A 27833-nucleotide genomic window follows, 5' to 3' on the forward strand; every position below is an offset into this window, starting at 1 on the left:
TTAAAATTAAGATAAAATTGACGTACACACTAACTTTGAGCTTTGGTTAACAGACACAGATAATTAAAAATCTGAGAAAAATCAATATACATCAGTATAAAAATAGTACAGTTACAGCAAAGTGGCTTCCTGCATTGTTCATTCTTAAAACGTTATGGAGCTCTTTTGAAACAAAAATGGAAGAAAAAAGCACCCGGGGTGGTGGACTTCATACTCCGTTGTCCCATATCATCCCCCCTTCCTGTTCCAAGAACATATTTTATACACCTTTTCCTATTCCACCCACACATGTCCACATATTTTATAAGGTTTCAGCCCCTGCCCATCTGTGGTATTCTGGCTAACTGTAGTTAAACTTTCAAATGTTAACATCTGTTTTGCGTTAATTGATGTCCCAATAGTTTCAATATGTGATTACTTTATTGCAAAAACACCTTATAATGCTATCATATGTTTGTGGTTTACCTGTTTATCAGACAATGCATTGCTAAACTATCACAAGATCTATATTGCTAAATTTTATAACTTTATTTCAGGCACATAATACACATGCTAACTTATGTCAACTGCCAATTTCTTCTGGGCCTCACTCTAAGCCCTTAACACTTCATGCTTAAAACCTATAGCCAAGCCTATTTTTAGTAATATATTTTGTTTTTCTACTTGCTGTTACAGCGTCAATAACTTCCAATATTATTTCTATATGCATGCGTAGAAAATAGATTATATTTTACCCCAAACTGTGTTTCCTCCAGGATCGGGTCATGGGTCAACAGTCGACCACACCAAGGGAGCTCAGGAAATTTGTGGTGCAGCAGGGAGTTGAACCCAGGACTTTTAGGTTCGAGGCTAATTCCCTGTCCATTGGATTATCCTGCCTCTGAGTCTTGAATGCACTGCTTTTATATTAGCTATTGATCAGTATTACCCGACACTATTCATTTATTGCAGGAAAATCTCCATTTCAGAATGTTGTTTGATCTTTAAACTTCTCAGCTCAAAATAATTAGGAAAAAAATTAATCCTATGATGCAAATTCAATGTTCTGAATAAGGAAACTAATCTGGAATATAGACATTTTAATTCCTTTATACCCGTCACTGCATAATTCATCGTTGACTTTGACTCTTTCACTCACTCACAACGTATATTCATGTTGTTTTGCCGAAGTCTAGGTTTGAAGTTGGCTGTACTAATTTTTATCCTTAAAAGAAATGTTACAACAGCAGTTTTTTGTAGGTTAACTTTGTGTGCAAATAGAATACTGACAACTTAGAAAAATAAAAATCCTTTGGTTTGGTTTGAATCAGTATGAGAAGTATTCTAAAATTACAATAACCTGATTTTAATAATTACACCATTTTTAGTTTCCAAATACTATAATTATCAACCAAATACCAAGTATGGATTACTGTCAGAATTCATTGTGGTATTGTTTGATAATTAAATCATGTGAATGAGTAAAATTATTCTGTTCTCATCTTTCTGGCACCTTTACACCTAATATTCAAATGGAAGATAGATTAACTGCTTTTTTTTTCAAAGTTCTAACATTTCGTGTTCACATTTTTTCCTGGACTTCTAGGAATTTCACATGACACTTTTGTACTTGAGCAGTTCATTTCCTAAATAGGTTGGCTAGGTAGCAGACTGACAAACATGAAAAAACACTTCCCCCTAAGTATCAGCATGGACCTCAGTAAATAATTTAAAAACAAAAAAAGCTACATGTTTGTGTATACACTTCCCAATGACTTTCAGGAAGTCAGGAGATGTGTTAATGCAGAAAAGTTGTAATCTTTAAGATAAAATCGCTGTCATACAAGAATTATCATGTTTAATACATAATATACGTTTTTCCCCTCCCCACAGAAATTAGCAGAGTACGGAAAGACATGTATAACGACACATTAAATGGTAGTACGGAGAAGAGAAGTGCAGAATTACCAGATGCTGTGGGACCTATTGTACAGTTACAAGAGAAACTATATGTGCCTGTAAAAGAATATCCAGATGTAAGTATATATTTTTTTAATTCATAAACTGTTCTAGTCCTTGTGGTCCTCTCTAAATGTATATTGCATGTGATGACCCCTTTGGATCACAGTAAAAGCATCTTTTGAACCCATAAGTATTGCTTTCTGAAAGGAAAGTTTATCCACACCTTTTATGGTTGGGTGCATTAGTTAAGTGTGGGAGTGGGGGAACGTAAAGGTTTTAAATATCAAAATTAAGTGCAGGTTATAATTTTAATATATCCAAGATCTGAAGGGTCACAGATTTTACTCTTTGGGTACTAGCAGCATAGTATGCCGCTTAGAATGCATGTGCTCTTGGCAGGAGGTAAAAATCTGCACGAAAGAAATGGTTCTTGGTACCATGTGAATCCTTCTCCTCAGAAGTAAACATTTGCTATATAAGCTATCTAAGGGCTTGTCTACGTTTGCAGAGCTGCAGTGATGCTGCTGTAGTGTTTAGTGAAGATGCTACCTATGCCGACAGGGGAGCTTCTCCCGTCAGAGGAGGAGTACCTACACTCTAACAGGAGACAGCTATGCTGATGGTAGAAGCCCTCTTGATGACATGGCACTGTCTACACCAAGGGTTAGGTCAGTAAAACTGTAGTGCAGGGCTGTGAAAAATCCTGAGTGACATGGTTATACGGACATATGTTTGTAGTATAGACCAGGGCTAAGAAGCTGTGTTCCCATCTTCAGATTCTTTAGATTGGATTTGAAACCTTCAGTGTTGTATTCCAAATTCTCATTTGACCTTTCTTGTTGTAATTTAGTAATTTGTTTTTGATTTTTTTAAAACTAAATCCGTAGTCAGTCATTAGCTCTGCACTATTTTGCAGTCCAGTCAGTGCCTCTTCTCTCACATCGACTTTATGGATGACCACGTTTCCAATCCTATTATGCTGATAGCCTTTCTTTTTATAAAAAGAAAAGGAGTACTTGTGGCACCTTAGAGACTAACCAATTTATTTGAGCATAAGCTCAAAGTACTCCTTTTCATTTTGCGAATACAGACTAACACGGCTGCTACTCTGAAACCTTTCTTTTTATGTGGCTGCATGCCATATAATTTGTTGGCTCAAATAGATCCTAGAAATCGTTTAGCAAGGGATACCCTAATTTAATTCCACCTTGTCCCCTTTTCAGGGAACCATCTGATTAGACTCAGGAAAAGTACAAAATCATATCCTTCCTTCCAATAAGCATAATACAGATACTTGAGTAATGAAGGGATGACTTTATTTTAGCTGTTTCCTCATGTCAAAGAAGACGGAGATATGCTAAAAAAAAAAAACCAAAACAAAACCAAAAGCAGACCAACAAAAATGACGTAATTGGTATGATATATGCAGACCATAGTTGCTCACTGTGTGTTTTATATTCCCTGCCCTTTAATACTGTCTGTCTTGTGTAATTAGATTGTAAGATTTTCAGGGTGGGGTCTGTTTCATTTTCTGTTTATACGCTGCCTAACACATTGCAGCTTTCCACCTTTGTTGAGCTACCATAATACAAATACCTTATGCCCTATTGGACCCAAGAAAGCTGAACAAATATATGTAATATGTTCAGATTTCACATGACTCCTTTCTGACTCTTCTGTATCTCAAAGGACCTTTTCCAAATACCTGGTAATTATTTCAGAACACTTAAGACTTCTAGATATCCAAGTGAGCTTTTACCTGTACAGGGCTGGCAGAAGCCAGCTCCTCAAGTTGGTTCAGTTGGGCTTTCATACAGTGTGTACCTAATTTCAGTCTCTAGGTCTTGATATCAAATGTGAGAAGTCTATAAACTCAGGCTGTGAAATGCAGAGGGACTGTCCTGGACACAGTCTGCAACTGCTTACCACAGTGCTAGATTCAAGAAATTCAAAAGGGAATAGTTTTTCTGAAATCTTAATCTTGCAAAACCAGAAGGTTCTTCCTGAGATCTCTAGGCTTCATGGATTTCTATGTTTACATAAATAACACCTTTCACATGACACCGTGTGAAACCCCTGTAAAGAGTTAAGAATCTGTCCACTTTTGTAACGTCTCAGGATGTGTGGTCACTAGTGACCATGTTTCAGAAGATAATGGACTTCTTACAAATGGTCTAAACTGTTTGTAAACCAGTGTATAGTGGTACAAAAATGGACATAAAGTAGTAAACTCCCTAATGTGGATGCAGATATACTGGTATAAAGATGCTTATATCAGTATAGCTTATTCACAATTTTTAGAAGAATATGCTATATTGATATACGCACTTTATACCAGTATATTTGTCGCCACACTAAGGAGTTACACTGTGATGTCTATTTATAAACTGATATAGTGGTGCAAGAACTCTGTAGACCAGGGACGGGCAAACTACAGCCTGAGGACTGCGTCAAGCCCATCAGACCTTTTAATTGGTCCTGGAGCTCCTGCTGGGGAGCAGAGTCCGGGGCTTGCCCTGCTCTACGTGGCTCCCAGGAGCAGCGGCATGTTCCCTCTCTGGCTCGTACATGTAGGAGCAGCCAGGGGGCTCCACACACTGCCCCCGCCCCAAGTGCCAGCTCTGTAGCTTCCATTGGCTGGGAACAGCAGCCAGTGGGAGCTGCAGGGGCGGTGCCTGTGGACAGGCAGCGTGCAGAGCTGTCTGGCTGGCACCGCGCTTCAGTGTAGGAGCCAGATGGAGGACATGCCGCTGCTTTCGGGAGCTGTGGGGGCAGCACCTGCAGATGGTGCAGTGTGCAAAACCACCTGGCTGCGCCTCCACGTAGGAGCCAGAGAGGGCACATGCTGCTGCTGCTTCTGGGAGCTGCTTGAGGTAATTACTGCCCGGAGCCTGCATCCCCGACCACCTCCCACGCCCCAACCCCCTGCCAGAGCCCTTATCCCCCTTGCACCCTCCAAATGCCTCAGTCCCAGCCTGGAGCATCCTCCTGCACCACAAACCCCTTGCAGGAGGGTGCCTTAAATTTTCCTTCAGCCATCAACTGTAATTTTGATAAATGCTTCAGGTGTGGCTTGGTGACAGCATATTGGCTTGTTGATAAGAAGAGGCCAGACTTCATATGGTTTAACTTAGAGCTTCCACGAGTCAGTTTTGACAGACATCCAACTCTCATAAGTTACGGAAATATATACGGAGGAGCTTGCTCATGACCACTGTTAAAGGGCTTGTCTGAGTTTGGGAATGGCATTTCCTGCATCATACTACCACCATGGTTCTTTGTTTTCCTGACAAAGACAGTATCTTAATAAATGACTTGAGCCAAAAATGTACAGTCTCTGTAATTTCAGATGTACAAGATTTTTCCAATAGTGATATCACTTTGCAGCATATGTTCTCAAATATTGTGCCAGAAGCAACAGAGATCCTGGCTCCTTGAGCAGTGTCTGCTTCAACTGAAAATTGAGTATTCGTGTATGCACTTATTTTTGGTTACCAAGGGGTCAAGAATAGCTGACAAGATGAAGCACAGGTGATATTGATACTACAGCTTACTGATTTCGGTTCTCAACCTAGTTGACCCGTTACCATGAGCAGAGCTTCAAATCCTACCACCAATTAATTCATCAAGATAGTGTGTTAGAGAACCAGAGTCAATTTTTTTAAGTCTAGATCAGAAATCTGAGTCTAGCATCCTGGGTTGTGATATGCTGCACTAAGTATTTCATTGCTCCTAAGGAGTCCTAACAGATTTTTATAAAAAACTGTTATCCCTTCTACTTGGCAGATATAGACTATACTGCATTGAACTCCACACTCACTTTGTGTGATTCAGCACTGAGAAGTAATTCTACAAAAATTCTGTTTTTTATCTGATTTCCAGCCAGATGTCTTTGGTTTATAGGTAAAAAGATTTTTACTGCCTAGCTACCAACCCTGGAAACTATATACCAGAACTGAGACTTCAGCAATGCTAACCTTCCTCCTGATGCATTGTTACCAATAACAAGATTCTGCTTTCTACTTAAATCTGCTGTCAGTGACACCTTTGCATCCCCAACTGTCTTCCGTGGGTTTGTACAAGTGTAATTGGTTTTAACTTGGTAAATTATTGTTTATGCACCAGAAGGGGTGGAATTAGCGGTCTTGCCTAAAAGTTGTAGGGAAACATTCCATTATTTCCAAAGCAGTATCTACAGCATTCTTTCCTTTCCTTTATGGAGACTGGCAATATGATTTGGCGTTCAGTTAATATTTTTATGTGACTTATTCTGCAAGTTTGATGCCTAATTTAAGAGAACTGTTCTGCAATCTTCCTATAACTATTTCTTATTAAAAACTTCAAGTAGGTAAGCTTAATCAGCTTTCATTCATGGCAAAGAGTTGAGTGGCGTGCTGCAAGGTTCTGTAATATGAAAAGGGAATGAGGTGACAATTTCAGCTAACGCTCATGGTACCTAATCAAGCTAGATGAATGGGCAGTAGAAAACACTATTGTAGGTCGGTCAGCGTTGACAAATGATAAGTAATGAACATAGGAAGGAATTATTTGAATGACTTGTACTCCTTACCAGGTTCTGAATTAGCTATAGTGATTCAGGAAGAAGGCCTAGACATCTTTACGGACAATTCAATGAGGAAACAAAACCAGGAAGTATTGGTAATGGAAAATACTGAAAATACAATTCCATTATATAAATCAGTGGTAATATTCTGTTCTGTACGGGTTCTTGTACCATCCACAGTGGCTTCTGATAATGTTTTAAGTGTCATGACTACCATCTGTCGTGGTTGGTTCTTCCTTATAGCTTTCCCTAGAGGGAGAAGAATTGTGTGCACTGGAGTGTTTTGTTGCTGCCAAATGTCAGAGAAGGCAAGGATGAAGTACACCTTGCACTTGGAAGAGGAAGGTAGGGAGGTTTGTGATGGTCTGTACTTCCGGTGGAAATTCATTCCGGTGCCTTGGACTGGCCCCCAAGAAAGCCCTGTTTCCTTCATAAGTGAGCTTATTTTTATGGCAGAAAGTTTCATTGTGCTAGAGGAGTGGAGCTGTTGATAGTGAACTTCATCCCGGAGGTTTAGGTAATCTTTCGGATAGTCTGGATCCAGGCTATTGAGTGTGTTGAAGATAATTATTCAGTGGGAAACGAATGTAGAAAGCATGGGACAATGTGCTTATGATAGCCTGAGTAACTGAGGAGAGATACTGTGGTGTTCTGTACTAGTTGCAGATTCCTAAGTGCAAAAGGCTTCATGTCCAGATATGCTACATTGTTTTAGTCCATTTGAGAGATGCTGGGAGTGTGTAGAGGAGGCTAGGTGATTGCCTACTAGAAAGGGATGGCATCTCTTAGCCAATGGAGATCATGGAAAAGCGTAACTTGTGGGGTACTGCTGTGTGAAAGCTTAATGTCAGGAAGGACTCTGGGAGTTTTAAGCTACAAACTGAATTGACCAGTTGTGTAGGTGTATCTTACAGCAAATGAAGATGACACCATGGCTGCGAACTCTTCATAGTTTCGTCTTCTGCTCTCCACCTCTATTTTGCTAGGTGTCAGGTTTGGCTAGCTTATGTTGTCCAAGCAGTTTGCCATCATTGTGGCAGTGACATGGTCGTATTTGCTGAAGAAAAAATAGAGCTGTATCATTTGCATATTGCTGGAACTTCACTGTGTCATCTGACCACTTCACCTAGTGGCTGCATGTATATGTTGAATAAGACGAAACCGAGCAAACTGATTCTTGTCCAGCTCCACAAGTGAGAGGACAAGTGGTGGAGTTACGGTTTCGCATTACTACTTGTTCAGTGTGTTCCTCCAGGAAAGATTCACTATTTCAGCATGTTCCCTGGACCTCTGCCACCTCTCAGGTTGACAATATCAAATGTAGGGATGTAAATATCGTTTTAAAATTAACTGGTTAAACAATTAAAATTATATTGGTTCACTGATTAAAGGGAGAGAGGCTGGGGTTGCTCCAGCTAGTGGGCATGAGGCCGGGGCTCCTGCTGGGGTTGGCATGCCAGCCAGCCCAGGGCTGGGGGTTAATGTTTAAGCTGGGTTAACTGGTAAGACTAATGCTTACTGGTTAACCGTGTAATCATTTACTATTTTACATCCCTAATCAAATGCTGCAGAGAGATCTAGGAGGGTGAGAATGGATGTCTGCCCTTCTTCCATTGACAGCAGGAAATTATCCTTCAGTGCCACTAGAGCAGTTTTCATCCCGTAACCCAGAGTGAAATCAGATTGTGCTGGGTGTATAAGAGATATTAGTCTTAATGCTCAAATAAATTGGTTAGTCTCTAAGGTGCCACAAGTACTCCTTTTTCTTTTTGTGAATACAGACTAACACAGCTGTTACTCTGAAACCTAGCCTTAATCAGATAAGCGGGCCTTTGGTAGTGTCTCTGAGCTTATACAAAAACAGTAGGTTTGAAACTGGTGGTAGGTAGTTAGGACTGATAAATCCAGAGTGAGGTTTTCAGTGTGGGTCAGACTATTGTTTGTTTGAAAGAGGAAGTGAAGATTCCTTCCTTGAATGAAACATTGGTTATTCTGATTGTGAGTGGTACCAGTTGCCCATGATTCTTTCACAAGCCAGGGAAAATACAGGTTGGATTCCTAGATCTTGAGTTGAAATTCCTTTAGGGTGTCCAGTAATTCTGTATGAGTTAGCATACTGATTCCAAGAATGCAGGCAGGTTGTTGGCTGGTAGGTATAAGTGGAATGGATTCTTACAACTAATCTGGTCTGTACTGTGTTCAATTCTGGTCATCCTTTATCCTTTAAAAGAAGTAGAAATAAATGGGTTTCAGAGGAGAGTAGTGAGCGATTACCAACATGTAAAAATGTACGTGAAAAGTGAATAGTTTGGGACTACTGATGAATAAGAAGGGAATTGATAAAAGCATAGAAAATAGTGAGTGGTATGGAGAAGGTAGATCAGGCACTTGTATTTATTTATCCTTTCTAATAATGCAAGAACTGTGGGATATTTTAAAGAACATGAAAAGTGGCAAATTGAGGAAACTAAAGACCATCTTGAATACTGCTAAACTCTTGGTCTTAATATCATGTGGCAATGAAGTACATGGTGACATTATATGCACACGTTTTTGCCACTTACATAAATAACACCAATATTGAGAGTTGACAAAATACGTCCAGAGGGGATTTTTTTAACAAGAGTATTGGAAATGATCTAAACCTTCATGCTTCAGTGTACAAATCAAACTTCTTTAACTAGTGAAGATTAGGAAGGAACTTTTTCTGGGGGTCAGTTATTCCATATTTGTCTTATGCAGGGTTTCTTGCACCTTTTAATGCAGCTGATACTGACTACAGTTGGAGACAGGATATTGTACTAGGTAGGAATTGCCATACTGGATCAGACCGATGCTCTGTGTTCCTAATGTAACTTAGTCTAGCACAGCTGGGGACCTAAACTAACAATACTCAAAGGAGAAATAGATTAATGAGTAACTTTACAATCTGTTCAATGAATTAGATAAGGGAATAGTGTCTTACTCCCCACCTACCTTTCCTATTACGTCCTAGTCTCTAATATGGATTCTGATTAAGCAGCGCAGACCTGGGGTGGAATGTGGACAACTGATCCTTATATAATCTTGTAATGAATGTTGAATTTAGTGATGGACATGTATATGGCTCTGGCAACCAGCGCTTTCTGGAAGGGTGTGAACTTTATAACAAAAGACAGTATGCATACTAACAATCTAATAGAACTGCAGTTCTTTTATATGAGGATATCAGACTATTTTTTTCTGTATTTATAAGTTAGAAATTTTAAACTGCAGGTCCTCAATTAAGGAGCTGCAATAATGGTTTTACTTTGAGAAGCAGTAAATGAGCTGCCTGAAGCTTTCCTTTAAATTACGGTTTTCCAGTAAATACTGTGAGTAGTGTAATTATTGCATTTGTGGTTCATATGAGAAATTATAAAAATGTAATATATCCTATGATTGGAATATCTATGGCTGATGTGTTCAGGCTAAGTCTGGAGTGCAGTGAAATGTAACTTATGCAACACTACGCTTCCTTTGACCTCAAGAATTTGGGATTTACCACTGGGAACCATCATTTCACTGTATAAGATGCAGTTTTAAAAACAAAATGCTGTGTATAAATGCCAACTCAAACTTTAAAAGCATGACTTCAGTTTCATTGAGACTTGGATGTGTGCAGTAGGTGAATGAACTGAGTTCAGATCAGATGGATATAATTAACTCATTCTGTCACTGTCCTTCTCTTCTGATTGTCAATCATTTATTTCTTACAAGGACATAAAGATAAGGTTTATAGATTTGTGGAAGAGGTATGACCAGAGGACTACTATCTGAGAGGAAATTCAATCATTTTATACAAAATCCTGATTAAAATGATGAAGTTTTAATAAGTAGCACCCTAAACACTCAACATGACGTATATAGATCTGTATGCTGAATAGTGAGACAATACTACGGCATAGTTCTCTATGCAGAACTTTAAATTAGTCATGAAGCACAGAAATATTAAATTATTCTTAGGTTACCCTTATTTCTAGATAAGGGTAGGAACATATATAAAGTTTACACTACTGAGGTATAAATGGCAGTTTTATACAATGTTCTTTAAAAAAACAAAAAAAAACCCACCTTGTATATTCCAATGCAGGATGTTAACATACCTCTTGATTCTGGATGATGATCTTTATTTCTGTGCATATTAGATCACTTATAATTAAAGAAAATAACAATATCTAAATTCAAACTAGCAAATTAAAATTAGTGCAACTGTGGCAACCGTACCTTTGTATATTTATGGCAGAATCTACAAGCACTTCACTCTATGGCCTGAATCTCTAGCAAATTCCTAGGGTCAGTTCTTCATAATGAGTCACATTATTCTTTTAGGAGAGATGAAATTTGTAACGTTAACTTTATAAAAATGAATGTGTTCGCACACTGCACATATAAGGGGTAAGCATGTACCTTTGCATAATTGCTGTAGTCTTAGACCTCAGTCCATACATTCTTCCTGACTTTTGCTAATGTGCAACTTTCTGCTTCTGCAGATTAATATGACTGAACACTTGCATAGACAGCTGAACATTGTGTAGACAGTGACTCTGTCCAATTTTTCCAAATAATTTATTTGCTGGAACAACGTCTTCACGACTTTAAGTAAAGTAGATTGTGCACTCTTGATATTTTCGTTTCTGAACTAGTAATTAGAAATATTTGACTTTCAAAAATCAAATTAAGGAATGATGTAGTGGTACACTGTAATATGGTAGATGATATTGATTTAGATCAAGGATTTTTCTACCCATAGTCAACTCACCTAGAAAATTTCCTGGGGAAGAATTGGTCACTTTGGAGAGGTGTTAGTAAGTTAGCAAACCAGTTTCGAACAGAACAGTGGGCTGGAGGATTCTTTTTTTCCAGGTACACCAGTAAGCCTTAAATATCTGACCTGGGATTTGTTCTCCATTTCATCGTTTTCTGCTATTAAATTCATGTAGTCCCTTAACATATCAGTCAGTATGATGCAACACTGTAGATTCCAGAACAGTAGTTCTTTGCTCAATTGTTTCAAACCAGTCTGCAAAGCCCACAACTATGTGCTGCTTATTCCACTCATTCTTGCTACTTCGGGGTGTCTATTTCAGGGATTAGAATTCTGACCGTTTTATCACACTTTTTTCTTTTTAAGAAATTTAAAATATTTGATCCTCCTGTATACATGTTAGTCCCCTTGTGGTTTCATTTGACTCACTGATATTAGAATTTGCAGGTATTTTCTATTGATTGATGTTGGGAAATACCCATCTCCAGAGTTAATTAGTGAAGAGTTGGGTTTAGAAAAGATAATTGGAGCCTTAGTAAGCAGGGGAGTAAAGGACTTAATATTGTTTTATGGATGAATATTAAAAATTTGATTAGTATTTCTGATGCAGCTGATAAAAGATTAGTTTCTTTAAAATTCCCTCAGTGGAGCTTAGGGTAAACCTTTTATCAATTTAACCAATCTCTTGGAATTTGTACCCACAAATATTGTGCTAAATAAATGTTTAGATGGTAATCACAGGCTTAATAATAAAGTGCCCTGTTAGTTCTGATTAATGTGAAATTCTCTGTTGGAGCTCTTCTGTGGCTTCTTAGCAAGCAAAAAATGTAAGAGCTCAATAATTAACACATCTAAAGTAGCATGTCCTTTGAGTATACTGAAGCTCAAAGACCAACACTGATAAACAGTTTGTGCATACTTTCTGACCGTTTTAGTTAAAATTATTTAATTAGTACAACAGAACAATGAACATTGGGGATTCATTTGGCTACTGGGAACTTACTGACAACAGCATTTAAATAATTTCTGCATTTGGTAAAATCAAAGTTTAATTGCATTCCTAACATGGATTACGCAAATGATAGCACTCTCTTTCACTTTTATTGTTCTCATTCTTTTGTATTGCCTATCAGGAGAGTATCTGAAGGCTTTGTGATTCAGTGTACTTATGCTGGGTATAGACCATCAGAAATTAGCCATAGCAGAACAGGAGGTGGGAGCAGAATCTTTGTGGTATTCATCCTCTCCTCCAAACCCATGGAAGCCCTTTCTCAAAAGTACTGCATGGTCAGTGTGCAAGAGGACCAACGTGAAAGTCAGATAACTGCTAGTCCACACGGCACACTCCATTTCCAAACCTGGTGGAAATATTGACAGCAAAACTAGTGTTTGTTTAATGGTACTTAGAGACAGTAAATCTGCACTACACTGTTCCTGCACTTGGTGGGGAATTGGTGTTTGAGGGATTGGGGTATGTGTTGGTAGGGCACAAGCATGTGATATGGACTAAAGGGTTAGCTAATGGCATTGTAACTCAAGTAGCCTTGCTACACGAGTAGAGGAGGATCTGTAATGCAATATAGATGGGCAGACGTTCAGGGCAGAATCTGGGGGCCTTCAAGGCTGTGTCTTGTCAGTGGGGAGAATTTATCAAACTGCTATAGCTTTCCTTTGCTGTATCCTTTTCTTGTCAGAAAGTTTGATATTAGCGTGGTGGGCAGAGACATGAGAATAATTGGCAGGAAGGATCTTGCTTCTTCAGAGTAAATTTATCTAAATAAAATAGATTTGACTTGATTATGGTGCTATGAAGTCACATTTTGACTACAGTAGAACAATAAAAAGTCATGCTTGGTAATTTTGTTCATGTTTTGGTAGGATATTGTAAAAACATGAATTAATAGGTTTCCTAAAAATAACTTCTTGCATATGAAGATGTTTTTTAAATCTCAAAGGAAAATGGTTTGTTTTTATGACCCTCATTTCTGGGGAATATATGCATCCTTGGAACTTAAGGTATAGAAGTATCTGTGGCCATGGGCTTACCAACTGGACAGATAAGATGAAGACTCTTGGCTTCAAGATGCACATGATCCTCAACTACTTTCCAATGAAGGTTATGAAGCTGCCCTTATCTGTTATCATTTCACACTTTAGAGGAGATGCTTCCATTATTGAATCTCTTAACAATGTCCACCAGATCCACAACAGAATCACTGGGTTTCTTCTAGCCATTACACTGAAAGATCACTTCAGATTCTAGAATTAGATAACTTTGTCACTTAGTTCAGTAGCAGTCCTCTTAAATTTCAGAAACAAGTTTTTTTTAGCAGGCGGGGGTAGGGGGGACTAGAAAACTTTGTAAATTGAAATCAGCTCTTTCAGCCTCAACCAGTAATTCTGTTGCTCCAGCATCTGGTCAGCAATATTGACAAGAAGCTTAGTCAGTATCCAGTACCTGTAACAAAACTGTTCTCCTTTTTGAAAGCTGTTCTTATTTTGAGCGTGGAGTAGAATTTATGTGGACCAGTGGGCACTTTGTCATTTAGAAAAAGGAACTTATTCCAGTCACACCTCCCAGTTTCCTTTCTTCACTCTTTTTTGGAGAAGACCTCCTTTCCTGAGAAAGTGTTTACCCCACTCCAGAGTGGGGATTGGATGAAGGTGGGAATGGACAAGTGGGGGACTGAAGTGCAGCTGCTGACAGAGTATTTTATCCGTCAGCAGCTGCACCTGAATCGGTGTTTTGAATAATAAAATTTGACAAAAAGGCATAGTCTTCATGGAGAAGGGTATGTGCACCCAGCCCTCATCTACCAGTCAGATGTGCATCTGCCCTCAGAATCAGTGAAGGAGGATTACCTACACAATACATAAACTTTCAGTTACAATATGAGTAACAGTTAAATGCCTTAAATCCAGTGGGGAAAAGCCCTGCAAACTGCCCATTGGCTCAATTCTGCTCAGGATACATCTCTCTACTAAATTTTTTGTAGATTAAATATATTTGAAGAGCTACTAGTCCATAATGAACAGTAGGATTCCCAGGGAAGAAATTCAGATGGAGCCTAGTTCAGAACTACATAGAAAATTCAGAGGCGTAAATACTGTGTTTGAAATTTCACACTGGCCCCACCTAGTTTTGGAGAGTAACCGGAATGTATTGCCCTATTTTTAGAATACAACTCTAATTATGGAGTTGGTACTAGCGCCTGTGTAATAATCTCCATTTTGAAGGTAGTTGGGGATTACCATTCTGACATTTTTCCACTGAATGCATCCGATGAAGTGGGCTGTAGCTCACGAAAGCTTATGCTCAAACAAATGTTAATCTCTAAGGCGCCACAAGTACTCCTTTTCTTTTTGCGAATACAGACTAACATGGCTGCTCCTCTGAAACCATTCTGACATGTGTGGTTCATTCTGTCTTGGTGCATAGTTTAGGTATAGGCTACCATGAAGCATACAAGACCTTTCATATAAATGTCACAGGTCTAAAAGCAATTCGTGTGGCGCTCAAAGCATTTTATCATCTCATGAAAAGTCTTGTTCAGTTATTGATGCAAAATACCATGGGTAGATATTATGTCTTTGTCAGAGAGTAGCAGCCTGTTTACAGATCCTGTTTAAAGAGCAACACTAAGCTGAAAATGAAGCAGGACAGAACTCATGTTACACTAACAGAGCCAACCTGGGCATTCAGTGTTGATATTCACTTCATTTTAGCATTGGCCCCAGAACCTGCAGTAAATATGGCAATATGCCTTAGAGCTCTAAGTAAAGGATAGATCAAGGATAAAGATGGAAGCTGGGTGCTTAGAAGTTGGAACTTCATTAAACTCCTCTTGCTCACTTTTCTGAGAAGTAAGCAACTTTCTTCTGTTTAGAAAGTAGGAAACCTACAAAGCAAATTTATGAAATTAAAAGGTATTTTACTTTATCTTCTGATAGAGATTACAGTTAACAAAGGTGAGACCTTTGACACGGTTTTCTTTTAAATTCAGCTAAAGTTTAATCTAGCAGCTATATCATTTTATCACGCTCCTGTTCAAGGTTCTTCAGTTTTTGCACACTTAGTAGCCAGTATACTTTAAAAAAGGCTTCTATGTTCCTTCCTGTTCTTGGTAGCCTCCAGTTTTAGGACTTAGTCTTTGTGCTCACAGATTTATGAAGTCACCCTTGGGAAAGACACTATTCCACCTTCCTTGAACGGTGTTCCTTCTGAGTGGAAAATAACTTCATCTAAGAGAATAAGTGAAATGCAAATCCTGATGGCTGTTGCTTACACTAGATTTCTCAAAGATAAGATTGCTTTGGGCCTGCAATCTAAATTATGCCTGGCAGTAGTTTTAAATTTCTATTTACGTCTATTAATGTCTGTATTTTTTCCTAAGTCATGGTGTCTCTCATTGGTAAAACTAGTGTACATGGTTGAGAGGTTAAAAGAGCTGCCAGTAACTACCAGAATAGGAATAGGTCTATTTATTGCACTCTTTTTGTAATTCAGGCTGAAAACTGCCTGGAAAAGGGTACACATGGATAAAATTTTTCATTGTCTTCAAATGATTTTGTGGTGTCACAATTCCTGAAGGTCTTGGTTCATGTTTTACTAGGTATAAAGCAGGTTCTATTGCCTGACAGGGAAATGTCTCTAGTTTTGTGATACAAAAATGGTATTTGACCATCTTAATACATTGTAAACATCTCTTGTTAGCTAGATAGGTTCACCAGTTCAAGAGAATAATCCTTCCAGTCTCCATTTCAATGATCTTCTTTTGACCTACATTCTTTCAGTGTTGTCACTGCCAGTCAGTTTTCTTAAAGGGGGAATCTCTGTAGACAAGTGGCTCTCTCAACCTTTCCAGACGACTGTACCCCTTTCAGGAGTATTGAGTATCCCCAAGTTTCACCTCACTTAAAAACTACTTGCTTACAAATTCAGACCTAAAAATAGTGTCTCAGCATACCGTACTAAAAAATTGTTTACGTTCTCATTTTTACAATGTAATTATAAAATAAATTGGAATATAAATATTGCACTTATATTTTGGTATCTGTATGAAATTTTAGTTTGTACTGACTTAGCTAGTGCTTTTTATGTAGCTTGTTGTAAAACTAGGCAGATATCTAGATGAGTTGATGTATCCCCTGGAAGATCTCTGCATATCCCTGTCTGAGAACCACTGTTGTAGACAGTATTTGGAGAAAGAAGGGTCACAGATAGGTACCAGCTAAATGAGTATATTAACTCTATCTGGATCCAGAATTCCCACCTTCCCTTTTGTTCTTCAGAATATTTTTCAGCCATCTGGATATGAAGCTGTCATAAAAATAAAGGGAAGGGTAACCTCCTGTCTACAGTGCTGGCCAGAGGCAAATCCCTCCTGGCCAGAGGCAAAACCCTTCACCTGTAAAGAAGTTAAGATAACCTCGCTGGCACCTGACCAAAATGACCAATGAGGAGACAAGATACTTTCAAATCTGGAGCAGGGGGAACAAAGGGTCGGTCTGTGTGATGCTTTTGCTGGGAACAGATCAGGAATGCAGTCTCAAACTCTGTTAAGTTAGTAAGTAATTTAGCTAGAAATGCGTTAATTTCTTTTGTTTAATGGCTGGCAAAATAAGTTGTGCTGAATAGAATGTGTATTCCTGTTTTTGTGTCTTTTTGTAACTTAAGGTTTTGCCTGGAAGGATTCTCTGTTTTGAATTTGATTACCCTGTAAGGTATTTACCATCCTGATTTTACAGAGGTGATTCTTTTACCTTTTATTTAATTAAAATTCTTCTTTTAAGAACCTGATTGTTCTTAAGATCCAAGGGTTTGGGTCTGTGTTCACCTGTACAAATTGGTGAGGATTTTTATCAAGACTTCTCCAGGAAAGGGGGTGTAGGACTTGGGGGGGATATTTTGGGGGAAGACCTCTCCAAGTGGGCTCTTTCCCTGTTCTTTGTTTAACATGCTTGGTGGTGGCAGCATAGAGTTCAAGGACAAGGCCAAGTTTGTACCTTGGGGAAGTTTTTAACTAAGCTGGTAAGAATAAGCTCACAGTTCAGAGTGGGGAAGGAACCTTGACAGGAGCCAAGTGATTTATCTCTGGATTTACAAGGAAGCATGTATACTGCTTCAGACACTCCTGTAACACAGGGTTCTGAGTTTGTGCTCCTGGAAGGCTGGTATATTTTACAGTATGGATCTATAGTGTCTACTCAAATAATTATCAGCAAGTAAACTTTTTTTCAGTTTAAGCCAGTTAGGGCAGTAGCTTTTGACATACCATGATTCTTCCTGCTTTATGTGGATCTGCTTATTTTTATGTTATGGGCAACTAAGTCTGTAAACATAACTTCTTCTGTTTTGCTCATTCAAAGAACAATGTAATGTAGTTCAATTACTGTGTATGTTAAATGCATTGATTTATTTTGAAATCTATGAATCTTAAAGGGATTAGCTATACACCTCTTTTTTCACCCTTATAAAAAGTCCACATCCTCGCTCAAGCAACACCACCTGATTCTTGAACACTCAGTTGCCTCTCTCTCAATTTCCCTCCCTTCAGATTAATTGCCTACTCTTGTGTTGGGTCGTCCTGGGAATGGCAGTGGCCCTGTCTCCTGGCATCACTGTCATCATTGTCATTGTTGAGGAGTTTGATTCACTGTATACCTAGCTTTTCTTTCATACTTCCAAAAAAAAGAACTTTTTATTGGAGCAAAAGCTTGGCAATAATTCTTTAGTTGCCTAAGGAAGTCACTAAAAACTGAAAACTGATTCTAGTAGTTTTAGAAATTCAACACCTAATAGTTGTTGTAACTACTGACCATAGTACATTATTTAAAGGAATAAAGTGAAGATTACTGACTCTGTATGGCATAGAAGAGGCAGTTAGAAAATGGAAAGGTTATAAGCAGAGTTTTGTTTGCTTGTAAAGGCTAATTTTTTTAATGAATACTATCTGATCTCATGTCTTGCACATTAAAAATGGTATTGAATAAATGAAGATTATGTTAATTTAGTCTCTTCACATTGTGGTTGTGAATTATACATATGTGGGTAGTATAAGTGACAAACTGATCTTTGGTTTTTGAATCAATAGGTCTAAGCGTTAAAGATTGTTGCACTTAATTAATTCTCAAAAAGAAAAGGAGTACTTGTGGCACCTTAGAGACTAGTCTAACATGGCTGTTACTCTGTTAATTGATTCTGGCATCTTGTGGTAATTAAAGAGCCCATGGCTTGCATTTTTTTCCCCTCAAAAGTTGGATTGTAAACTGTGGTGCAAGTATGGTGGTACGGTCCAGTATGCCGTACCAGTGAGCTATTCACAGCTGGTATGGTGTACCGGAAAGACATAGGAGGAGCCCGCCCCCAGCCCTTCCATGCAGCTCGGTCTCCGGAGTCCTCTTGCCTCGGGTCTGTACAGCAGCTTTGCCGGAGAACAGGACTGCAGGGTGAGGGGAGAGGGGGGTGGTACAGCAGTCCCCAACACCGGCAGCTCCTCTGCTACGGCCCTTCCACGCAGCTGCGTCTCCTGAATCCTCCTGCCTGGGGTCTGTACAGCAGAAGTCTCAGGCACAGTGGGAGGAGGACAGAGCCCTCCCTGCCCCCTCCCAGGTAACGTGGGATGGATGTGGATCATGGGGAGGGGACAGAGAAAGCGTGGGGGTCCTGGTCTGGGGGGTGGGAGGGGTCACATGGGGAGGTTGGGACTTTGTGTCCCTCCCATGAGTACCAGCAAGAAACGATTTCTACTTGCACGACTGGTTGTAAACTTGCAAAAGTAGGGTGGTTTGATAAAATTTATTGTCACAAATTTAACAATCATTTAAATAAGCAAGCAGAAAACCTTAATTTTTTAAAATAGATTTTAATCTTGTTTAGCTTTTGTACTTATTTTCCTAAAGAGAGGTTCATTCACATTGGTTGATGTAACCATTAAACCTTGTTAATTTACAACTAAATGTAGCCTTTATACTAAATTTTGTTAACAAGGATGCACTAAATCTATATATACCTAATCAGTTACATAGCCCAACATTTATTCAGTCCTAATTTTTTTCATTTTTGTTACAACGTGCATTTATTCCTCATTTTCTGTTTTAGATTTTTTTTTTGTGATTTGCATCAGGCTGCATTTGGTTGGAAATTGGAATTCAGTTACAGATGAAAAATAAAAATGCTGTTTTTGTTCATTAGTTAAAACTACCTTAAATGTGCTGGATACATAAGAAAAAAAAAGGTTTATAAAACACTTTATATTTAAACCAGATTTAGTAAACAAAAAGCACTATTAACAGTAGTGAGTGAATTGGTGGGTTGTTTCTGGTCACCACTGACCAGATTTTCAAAAGTATTTAGGTGCCTAAAGCTGCAGATGGGCACCTAGTGGGATTTTCAGAAGTGCCTTAGCAGGTTAGATGCCTAAATCCTGTATATTTAGGAACCTAAGCATCTTTGAATATCTGGCCGTATGTCCTTCAATTTTTTAGATGTAGTGGATCTGATCCTCTTCTACTTGGTTTTAGTAAAGCCGTTTCCCTTTGTCTGTATATAATTTAAAAAAGCAGTACCCTTCAACTCATTAATATTTGAAGAGGGCTCATTCCTAGAACATTTTTTAGTTAAATCTAATTAGATTATAATGCCACTGTTCCTGACTTAATTGCATCTGTGACCCCTTCATGGCCCCTTTAACGATATCCCTGTTAGGTCTTGGGGCTCTAGCTGTTAATTTCAAGGTGAAGTTCTGTGACATTTTCCTTCTAGACCTGGACCTTGGGATGCAGACTCCTGCAATTCGTTGTGATTATTTCAGTAAATCTGACTTTATTTCAGTCCTGTTCTCTCCGGAGCAATGACAGAGTTAACCAGTGACCAGCCCAACTTTCATTAAAGCAAAGTACTATTTGTTCAGAACAAAAGCATCATGAAGAAAACATAACAGAAACAATAACCAGCTTATATGCAGCTGCTTCTTACCGGTCAGTTCTCGATGTTCCGTATGGAGACCCTGAGAGGACTAAACTATTTCATGCCCTTTCCACAGGGCCTGTCTCTGGGTCACAGGTTCTTGTCAGCTCCTGAATCAAGTGAAACATCTCTCTCCCTACATCAGGGTGGTCACTTCATAAAGCTTACAGTTTTGTCTGCCATGCCTCTTGAACCAGGTTAAAGCAGTATGTGCTATTCCCCAGGGGATGAAACAGACTTGTTACCTGCTTTGTTTCAGCATAATGGATTTGCCTTAATTACCCCTAGTTATGATAGTTCTTATAGGAAATATCTTTTAGCTCACCCTTTCTTGTGAATACAATCACGAGACAGCCTGTAAAAATACTTACCACATTTATAAAGTTGATACAATCGTCTTCAAATATTCGATTACAAAGCATTGCATTGGTCACAATAGGTCTAAGCTTATATTAAATAGGTTGTCATAATTTCAGATTTAATTTTAAATGTGTTTATTTTTTTAAAAAGTATTATGATTTGTTAAATCATTTAAAAATTTAAAAATTTTCTATCCACCCTGTGCAAAACATACAGTTTGTACTCTTCTTTGTTTTTTTAATGGTGTATTAAGATCTAAGAAGTTACTTTAGTACTTTTTTTCTTTTTTTATATAAGAAGTTTGGGGTGTAATCGCTCCTAATTTTGTTGGCTCCTCTATAGGACTGGAAGTACTGGGATTGACTTCCATTATACTGAAGCCTGAGCTGCTACTTCCTAAATCTCTACTGACAAAGCAGGGATGCGTAGTCGGACTAAAGGGCAAAACAATCTAATTTCATTTTTACATCTGCGGTCTTTGCTAAATACTACTCTGAGCAACTATGTTCTCCCTGCTTAACATGCCCCTTGTAATTTAAGATTAATGATTTTCCCCCCATTTTTTCTTTATACCTGTTGTGGAATATTTGCTGTGCTTTAGTTAACATATTATCCTCTAGAAGAGGTTTCATTTCAATGACAAGTTAAGGGATTGTTTTGCATTCATGTTAACTAAGTACTTTAGGATCCGGAGTGAAAGAGGCTAATAATTTCCTGCTGTTTTAAAGTTAAGTATTTGTTGTCTGGTAAATTACTGGTTACATGTTTCTCTGAGCATAAGAAAATGAAAATATCTTAAACACAAATTGAAAGTTGAAGCTACTTAATCGTAAAGTTAAATTGTTGTGGAAGGTGGGTATACAATAATGTCAAGTTAAGGCTGATCAGTCTCCTTTGACGCTGTATGTATGTTTAATTGATCCTTGAATGCCAGTAGCCATCACCTTCAACCCCCAACTAAAACCTCTCCAGCGCACATCGAGGATCTACAACCTATCCTGAAAGACATCCCATCACTCTCTCTCAGATCTTGGGAGACAGGCCAGTCCTTGCTTACAGACAGCCCCCCCGAATCTGAAGCAAATATTCACCAGCAATCAGACACCACACAACAGAACCACTAACCCAGGAACCTATCCTTGCAACAAAGCCCGTTGCCAACTGTGTCCACATATCTATTCAGGGGACACCATCATAGGGCCTAATCATATCAGCCACACCATCACAGGCTCGTTCACCTGCACATCTACCAATGTGATATATGCCATCATGTGCCAGCAATGCCCCTCTGCCATGTACATTGGCCAGACTGGACAGTCTCTACATAAAAGAATAAATGGACACAAATCAGACGTCAAGAATTATAACGTTCAAAAACCAGTTGGAGAACACTTCAATCTCTCTGGTCACTCGATTACAGACCTAAAAGTGGCAGTTCTTCAACAAAGAAACTTCAAAACCAGACTCCAACGAGAGACTGCTGAATTGGAATTTAATCTGCAAACTGGATACAATTAACTTAGGCTTGAATAAAGACTGAGAGTGAATGTGTCATTACACAAAGTAAAACTATTTCCCCCATGTTTATCCCCCCCTACCCCCCCGCTGCTGTTCCTCACGTGTCTTGTCAACTGCTGGAAATGGCCCATCTTGATTATCACGACAAAAGGTGTCCGTATGTTAACACTCTTCGTTATTGGGCCGTGAATGCTGCTGGTATAACAGCTGACAAAATGATATAGCAGTTCATTTTCAGTTCCGTTGGTCCCAAAGATTGTCAGATGTTTGGGATAAATACTAGCTATTGTAAAGTAACTGTAGCAAATCAACATTTGCACTTGAACCCACAAACTTGCAGATCATCACACTTCATACAAAAGTACCATAAAGCTTGATAGTAAAGTTTAAGGTAACTTTTAGATAAACAACAAAATACACTAAATGAGAAAATAGTCCAGAAGGTCTAAAACTGTGTAATTGAGATAATTCACTTATTTTGTCCCTTATCAGAACCTACTTTTCTGGAAGAGGTGCTCTATATCAAAATAGCTGCATCTATAGTGGCTCTGATTTTTGATTTAATGCAGAAAAATGGGATTTTCCTATGTAGCAGAGTGCACCTGGCCCTCCTGGCTCCTTCCTCCGATAAAGTCACTCAGAGACCCTCGGGTTCAGGAACCACTGGTGATTTTATGTACAAAGTTTGTGCTCCCACCACCTACTCAGCAGACAGTGTGCACAGCTCTGGGTTCATTGTGCCTGAACTCAGGAAGGAAGGAAGGAAGGGCTTTCTCCCTGCCTGCACTCCCCTGCTCTTCTCTGTCCCACCACCCTGGCTTCCTTCTTCCCATCCTCTTATATAGCTCTGGGCTAATTGGGCTGGCAGTTGGTTCATATTCCCCAATTAGGGCAGGTTCTTTCCAGCCAGCTCCACTTTATTCACCGAAATGGGACTGGAATGGCAGGGGGCTGATTCTGCAGTTGTTCTGCTCAGCACCCTGTCACACCCTAACTCTGTATGCACTCTCAGAATTTATTACCATCTTTGTGGTTTCCTTTGGGTAATTCAAAGAAATGTACTAGTGTATGTGACAGGAGACTATGGAAAGAGATTAAAAATGTTAGAACAAGTAGCAGGGCTTAAAAATTAAAAATTAAAAAAAAAAGTCACCAAATTATCAGCTGACAGGAAATTGACTTGCTAAAAGGCTTCAAAATCTTTTTACGCCCACTGCTTCAAATGTTTGTCATCCTCCAGAGAACATATAAAGCCCAAAGGCAAGCCCTTTGGGGCTTTTATGAAGGATGGGGGGGTGGGGTGTATGGGACAGGGAGAGAATGGGACAGGACTGGCTGGCTGCACAGTGGGGATGGACCTATAACTAGCATTAAACCAATTGGGCTGGGAGACACTTCAAAACCCAGGAGCAGGCACCGGAAGGGAAGCCTACTGTAGCCTTTTTATTTATTAAAATTGAATTTAGTAATTTTGTATTAAACTATCATAGGTACAGCTTCTATTGCTACAGTTTCAAGCTGAACAGAGTAAACATTACCTCTGCTGCTTTTCTCAAATGTGGAGACTCTAGGAACAAATGAAGTCCAAGAATAGGGACCACAAACATAATTACAAGTACAAAGTCTTATTTGTACTACAAGTTTTATTAAAGCAATAAGTAAAATTACAATTATCCATGCACATCTAAATCCTACAAAAACTCATGCAGTGATCGAAGACTGTAGTCATACTCACATCCTCAGATATTGTAGGGTCCAATGGACCTCTTGGTAGATTTAGAGGGATGGTTTCTTGTGGGGTCGTTTTGTAGGTCTTCCCACTTTTACCCAACTAGGGAACCTCTCTTATTGTAGTCTGACCACATCTAACACCTTATGCATATGCATGAGGGTTTCAACCCTCTTATCCATATCTGTACTTCCACACCCCATGAATATTGGGGTGCCCCATTTTTCATAGGTTATTCTTAGTTCCTTTTGTTCTCATTTGTATCTACACACGTACCCTATGGTCGGGACAGGACTATCCATGATGCTACAATCAAGTGTCTTGTGATCTTAGACAGTACCTTGCTGTTTATTGCAATCTAGTTTTTTGTAACTTTACCTATTTGTACACCTTCTATAGTTATCTTGCTGGCATAGGGTTCTTTCTAGGTCACCCGCTCATGTCAAGTGTTCTTAAGCCTGTGCCTAGTAACTTAAAACAATTTAGCATACATTGATTATATATGAAATAGCATATGCGTTGACCATAACATCACATAATGAGATAAGTGGATGATAAAATGAGATAATTGGCTACACTACATCCCAGTGGAACTTGGTGCTGAATGAAAGCCCTTAGTGAGAGTGCTGAGATGTGCTGGCGTGTATTAGTTGTGGTGGGTAAAACTACACCTGTGATCATAATTCTCTTGTTGTGGGAAACGACTGAATTGGAAGCAGGGCCCAGAATGGCCAGGGACATGTTCAGAGAGGAGCCTCTTCAAATTAGAGCTTGCTCGGTCTGAGATACTTGGAGCCTGGAAGAATTGTTGCAGTAGAGTTGATTGGAGTAGCTGAGCAGGGGAGGTGCAGACTTGTTCACCTATTTTCCTCTTTGTCTCTCCATTCCTTTTTCTTCTCCTTTCTTTCATTTTGTCTTCTACCTTCTTGCTACTAAGAAAGGAGGAGGAGGCGGTACAAGCAGTTCTGGAAAATATTTGAAGAAAAGGTGACCTTGGAGCAAACTAAAGTTGACAGATTGTCTCGCACTTCCTGATAGGTGGAGTCATAATACTGATTAGGCTGTTGCTAGGTAGGATGCCAGGGACTATGCACAAAGTAAACTGCCAAAAAGAGTAGTCGTCCCGCTCCCTCCCCCAAATACTTAATTTTAGTAATGCTTAGTGTTACTGATAGCTCTGGTAGGTACAGGGTGTTTAGGGGGGCTGTGGTTTAAGCTGAGAGTATTTTAGACTTTTGAAGTGCTCAAATGTACTAATCTGATGAAGTGAGCTGTTCTAATAAATTTTTTAGTCTCTAAGGTGCCACAAGTACTCCTCTTCTTAAACTTGACTAGGAATTTTGTAAGCAAGTTGTTTGCCGAACCCGTCTCCCTTCATCAGTGGGGTTTTTAAAAGGCAAATTATTGTTGTTTAATCTATGACTAAATATTATAGAATCATAACATGTAGGACTGGAAAGGGACCTCAATAGGGCAACACTTAGGATTATCTAGACCATTCCTGCCAGGCGTTTGTCTAACCTGTTCTTAAAACCATTCAGTGATGGAGATTCCACAACCTCCTTAGGTAATCTGTTCCAGAGCTTTACTCTTACAGTTAGGAAGTTTTTCCTAATGTTTAACTGAACTCTTTTGTCCCTAGCTACTTTAACCTCATTTTTTTTCTCCCGGCCTTTCTAATTTTTGTCCCTATATGCTTGTGGTGTTTTGTAATATTCATCCTTCATAATATGACCCAATTTCCACTTTTTGTATAACTTTTTTGAGTTTCAGGTCATTTAACATCTGGTTAAATCGGTGGGTCTTGTACCATACTTCCTGTCTTTCCTATACATTGGGATAGTTTGCTCTTGTGCCCTTAATAATGTTTTTTTTTTAAAAACTGCCAACTCTCCTGAACTCCTTTTTCCCCTAAGACTTGCTTCTCATAGGATCTTACCTACTAGTTCTCTGAGTTTGCTAAAGTCTTTCTTCTTGAAGATCTTTGTCTTTATTCTGCTGTTTTCCCTCCTGCGAGTCTTTAAAATCATGACCTCTGTCATTTCATGATCGCTTTCACCCAAGTTGCCTTCCATCTTCAAAGTCTCAACTAGTTCCTCCCTGTCAGTCAACTCTAGAACAGACTCTCCCATAGTCACTTTCTCTATCTTCTGTAATAAAAAGTTTGTCTCCAGTGCATTCCATGTACTTGTTGGATAATTTGTGCCCTACTGTATTATTTTTCCAGCAGATGTCTGGATAATTCAAGTCCCACATTACTACCGAGTCATATCTTCTGGATGATTTTTTTTTCTTTTAGAAAAACTAATCCAACTCTTCTTCCTGGTTAGGTTGTCTGTAGTGGGCACCTACCATGATATCACCTTTATTTATTTTAGACCTTTTATTCTTACCCAGATACGTTAAATAGGTCTGTCTCCCCCTTGTATCTCAGCCTCCGTGTGAGTGTATATATATCTGTGATATATAAGGCAACACCTGCTTTCTCTTTTTCCTGCTTGTCCTTTATGAACACGCTTTACCCTTCTTTATCAATGTTCTAGTTGTGAATTATCCCACCAAGTCTCTGTGATGCCATTTGTCATCATTCACTAGTATTTCTAGTTCTTTCTATTTATTCTCCATAGTTATTTAGCGTTAGTATTCGGACATCTAAGATTTTGAGGTTTTTCCCCTCTATATTCCCTTGTCTCTCCTTTGTCCTTGGTGTGATTGCCTATGTTTTCCCCAGTTCCTTATCCTTCACCCAGGTCTCCATGGCTCGACTTACTGTGGGCTTTTGTCTCCTGCCCCATCAAACCTAGTTTAAAGCCCAGCTCCTAATTTAACTAATCTGTATCCAGAGAGATTCTTTCCCTTTCTTAATAGGTGAACTCTATATCTGCTCAGTTGGCCGCCTTCTCAGAACAGCATCCTGCGTTCGAGGAAGCCGAAGTCTTTCTGGTGACACCATCCGTGCAGCCATGCGTTTACTTCCAGGATGTCTGTCTCTACCCCCCTGCCCTTGGCTAGAAGGATCAGTGAGAATACCACCTGTGCCCCAGCTCCTTCACCCTCACTGCTGGAGCCCTGTAGTCATCTCTGATCTGCTCAGGGTCATACCTTTTGTTTCTTCTTGGGAGTGATGGCCTTGATCCTCCCCGCTTTGGGGGTTCATGCAGTGTTCTCCACCATTGGGAGAGATTCCTCATCCCTCGTTGCCAGGACAGCATACCAGCTTTTTATCTCTATGGACGGTGGGTTGGGGGCAGGGGTGGAGTGTTGCTTGAAGTAACCAGTACCTAGCTTGCTCTCTGTGAAGGAGTCATTTCCTCCTCCCCAGGTGGTGCTACTGAAGTTCTGTTCAGCTGGATTCCTTCCTCAACCTTGGAGGTCTCCATATGCATGTTTTTCATGGATGCTCCTCAGCTTTAGCCACCTCCTTATGCAGCTCTCCCACCTCCTTTCTGAGAGATTATGCAAATATACACCTCTCACTATAAACTACTATATCTCAGTAAGAGAAATATTTTTACAATATTTCATTAAAATAAATTGAGCAGCAAGGAATAATATTACCAGAGAAAGCTACTATTCCTTTAAACCTTTTCCTGAGTGAAACATAATGACACTTGAAAGGTCTGTGGCCAACAAATATAGACAAGGGCCCCTACTTAAACAGCTCTGTTAATGAATGTTACTTTTTCATTCTTTTGGCCTTTGTAGTTACACTCAGTCAGGCTGTTTGAAAATGATTTTCTCTGAAAGTGTTGTGACATTGTTTTAATTGAATGAAGCTCTATAAATGGTGTTATAAATCAAGCATTGGTGGAAATTTTGTGTACTCAGCACCCCTGAAAACTAATGTCTAATTTTAGGCACCCAAGTTTGGCTTGATATAGTTCTACATTAATCAAGTAGGTTCTTTCAAATTTATTGACAAATGTGATCCGTTTTGGCTGAAGAGATTTCCCAGACCCTGTATTTC

General features: G+C 39.2%; 1 protein-coding gene across 14 annotated transcripts in view; it reads left to right on the forward strand.

Annotated features, from left to right (window-relative positions):
- Nucleotides 1-27833, forward strand: part of QKI (QKI, KH domain containing RNA binding) — a 331324-nt gene that overhangs the window by 69240 nt on the left and 234251 nt on the right. For all 14 annotated transcript variants that reach the window (XM_073337872.2, XM_073337874.2, XM_073337875.2 and 11 more), the window contains exon 2: nt 1873-2015. In XM_073337872.2, coding sequence (XP_073193973.1) covers nt 1873-2015 — 143 coding nt within the window. The remainder of the gene's footprint in view (nt 1-1872; nt 2016-27833) is intronic.

Source organism: Lepidochelys kempii, chromosome 3, assembly GCF_965140285.1.
Source record: "Lepidochelys kempii isolate rLepKem1 chromosome 3, rLepKem1.hap1, whole genome shotgun sequence".
NCBI classification, from domain to species: Eukaryota; Metazoa; Chordata; order Testudines; family Cheloniidae; genus Lepidochelys; species Lepidochelys kempii.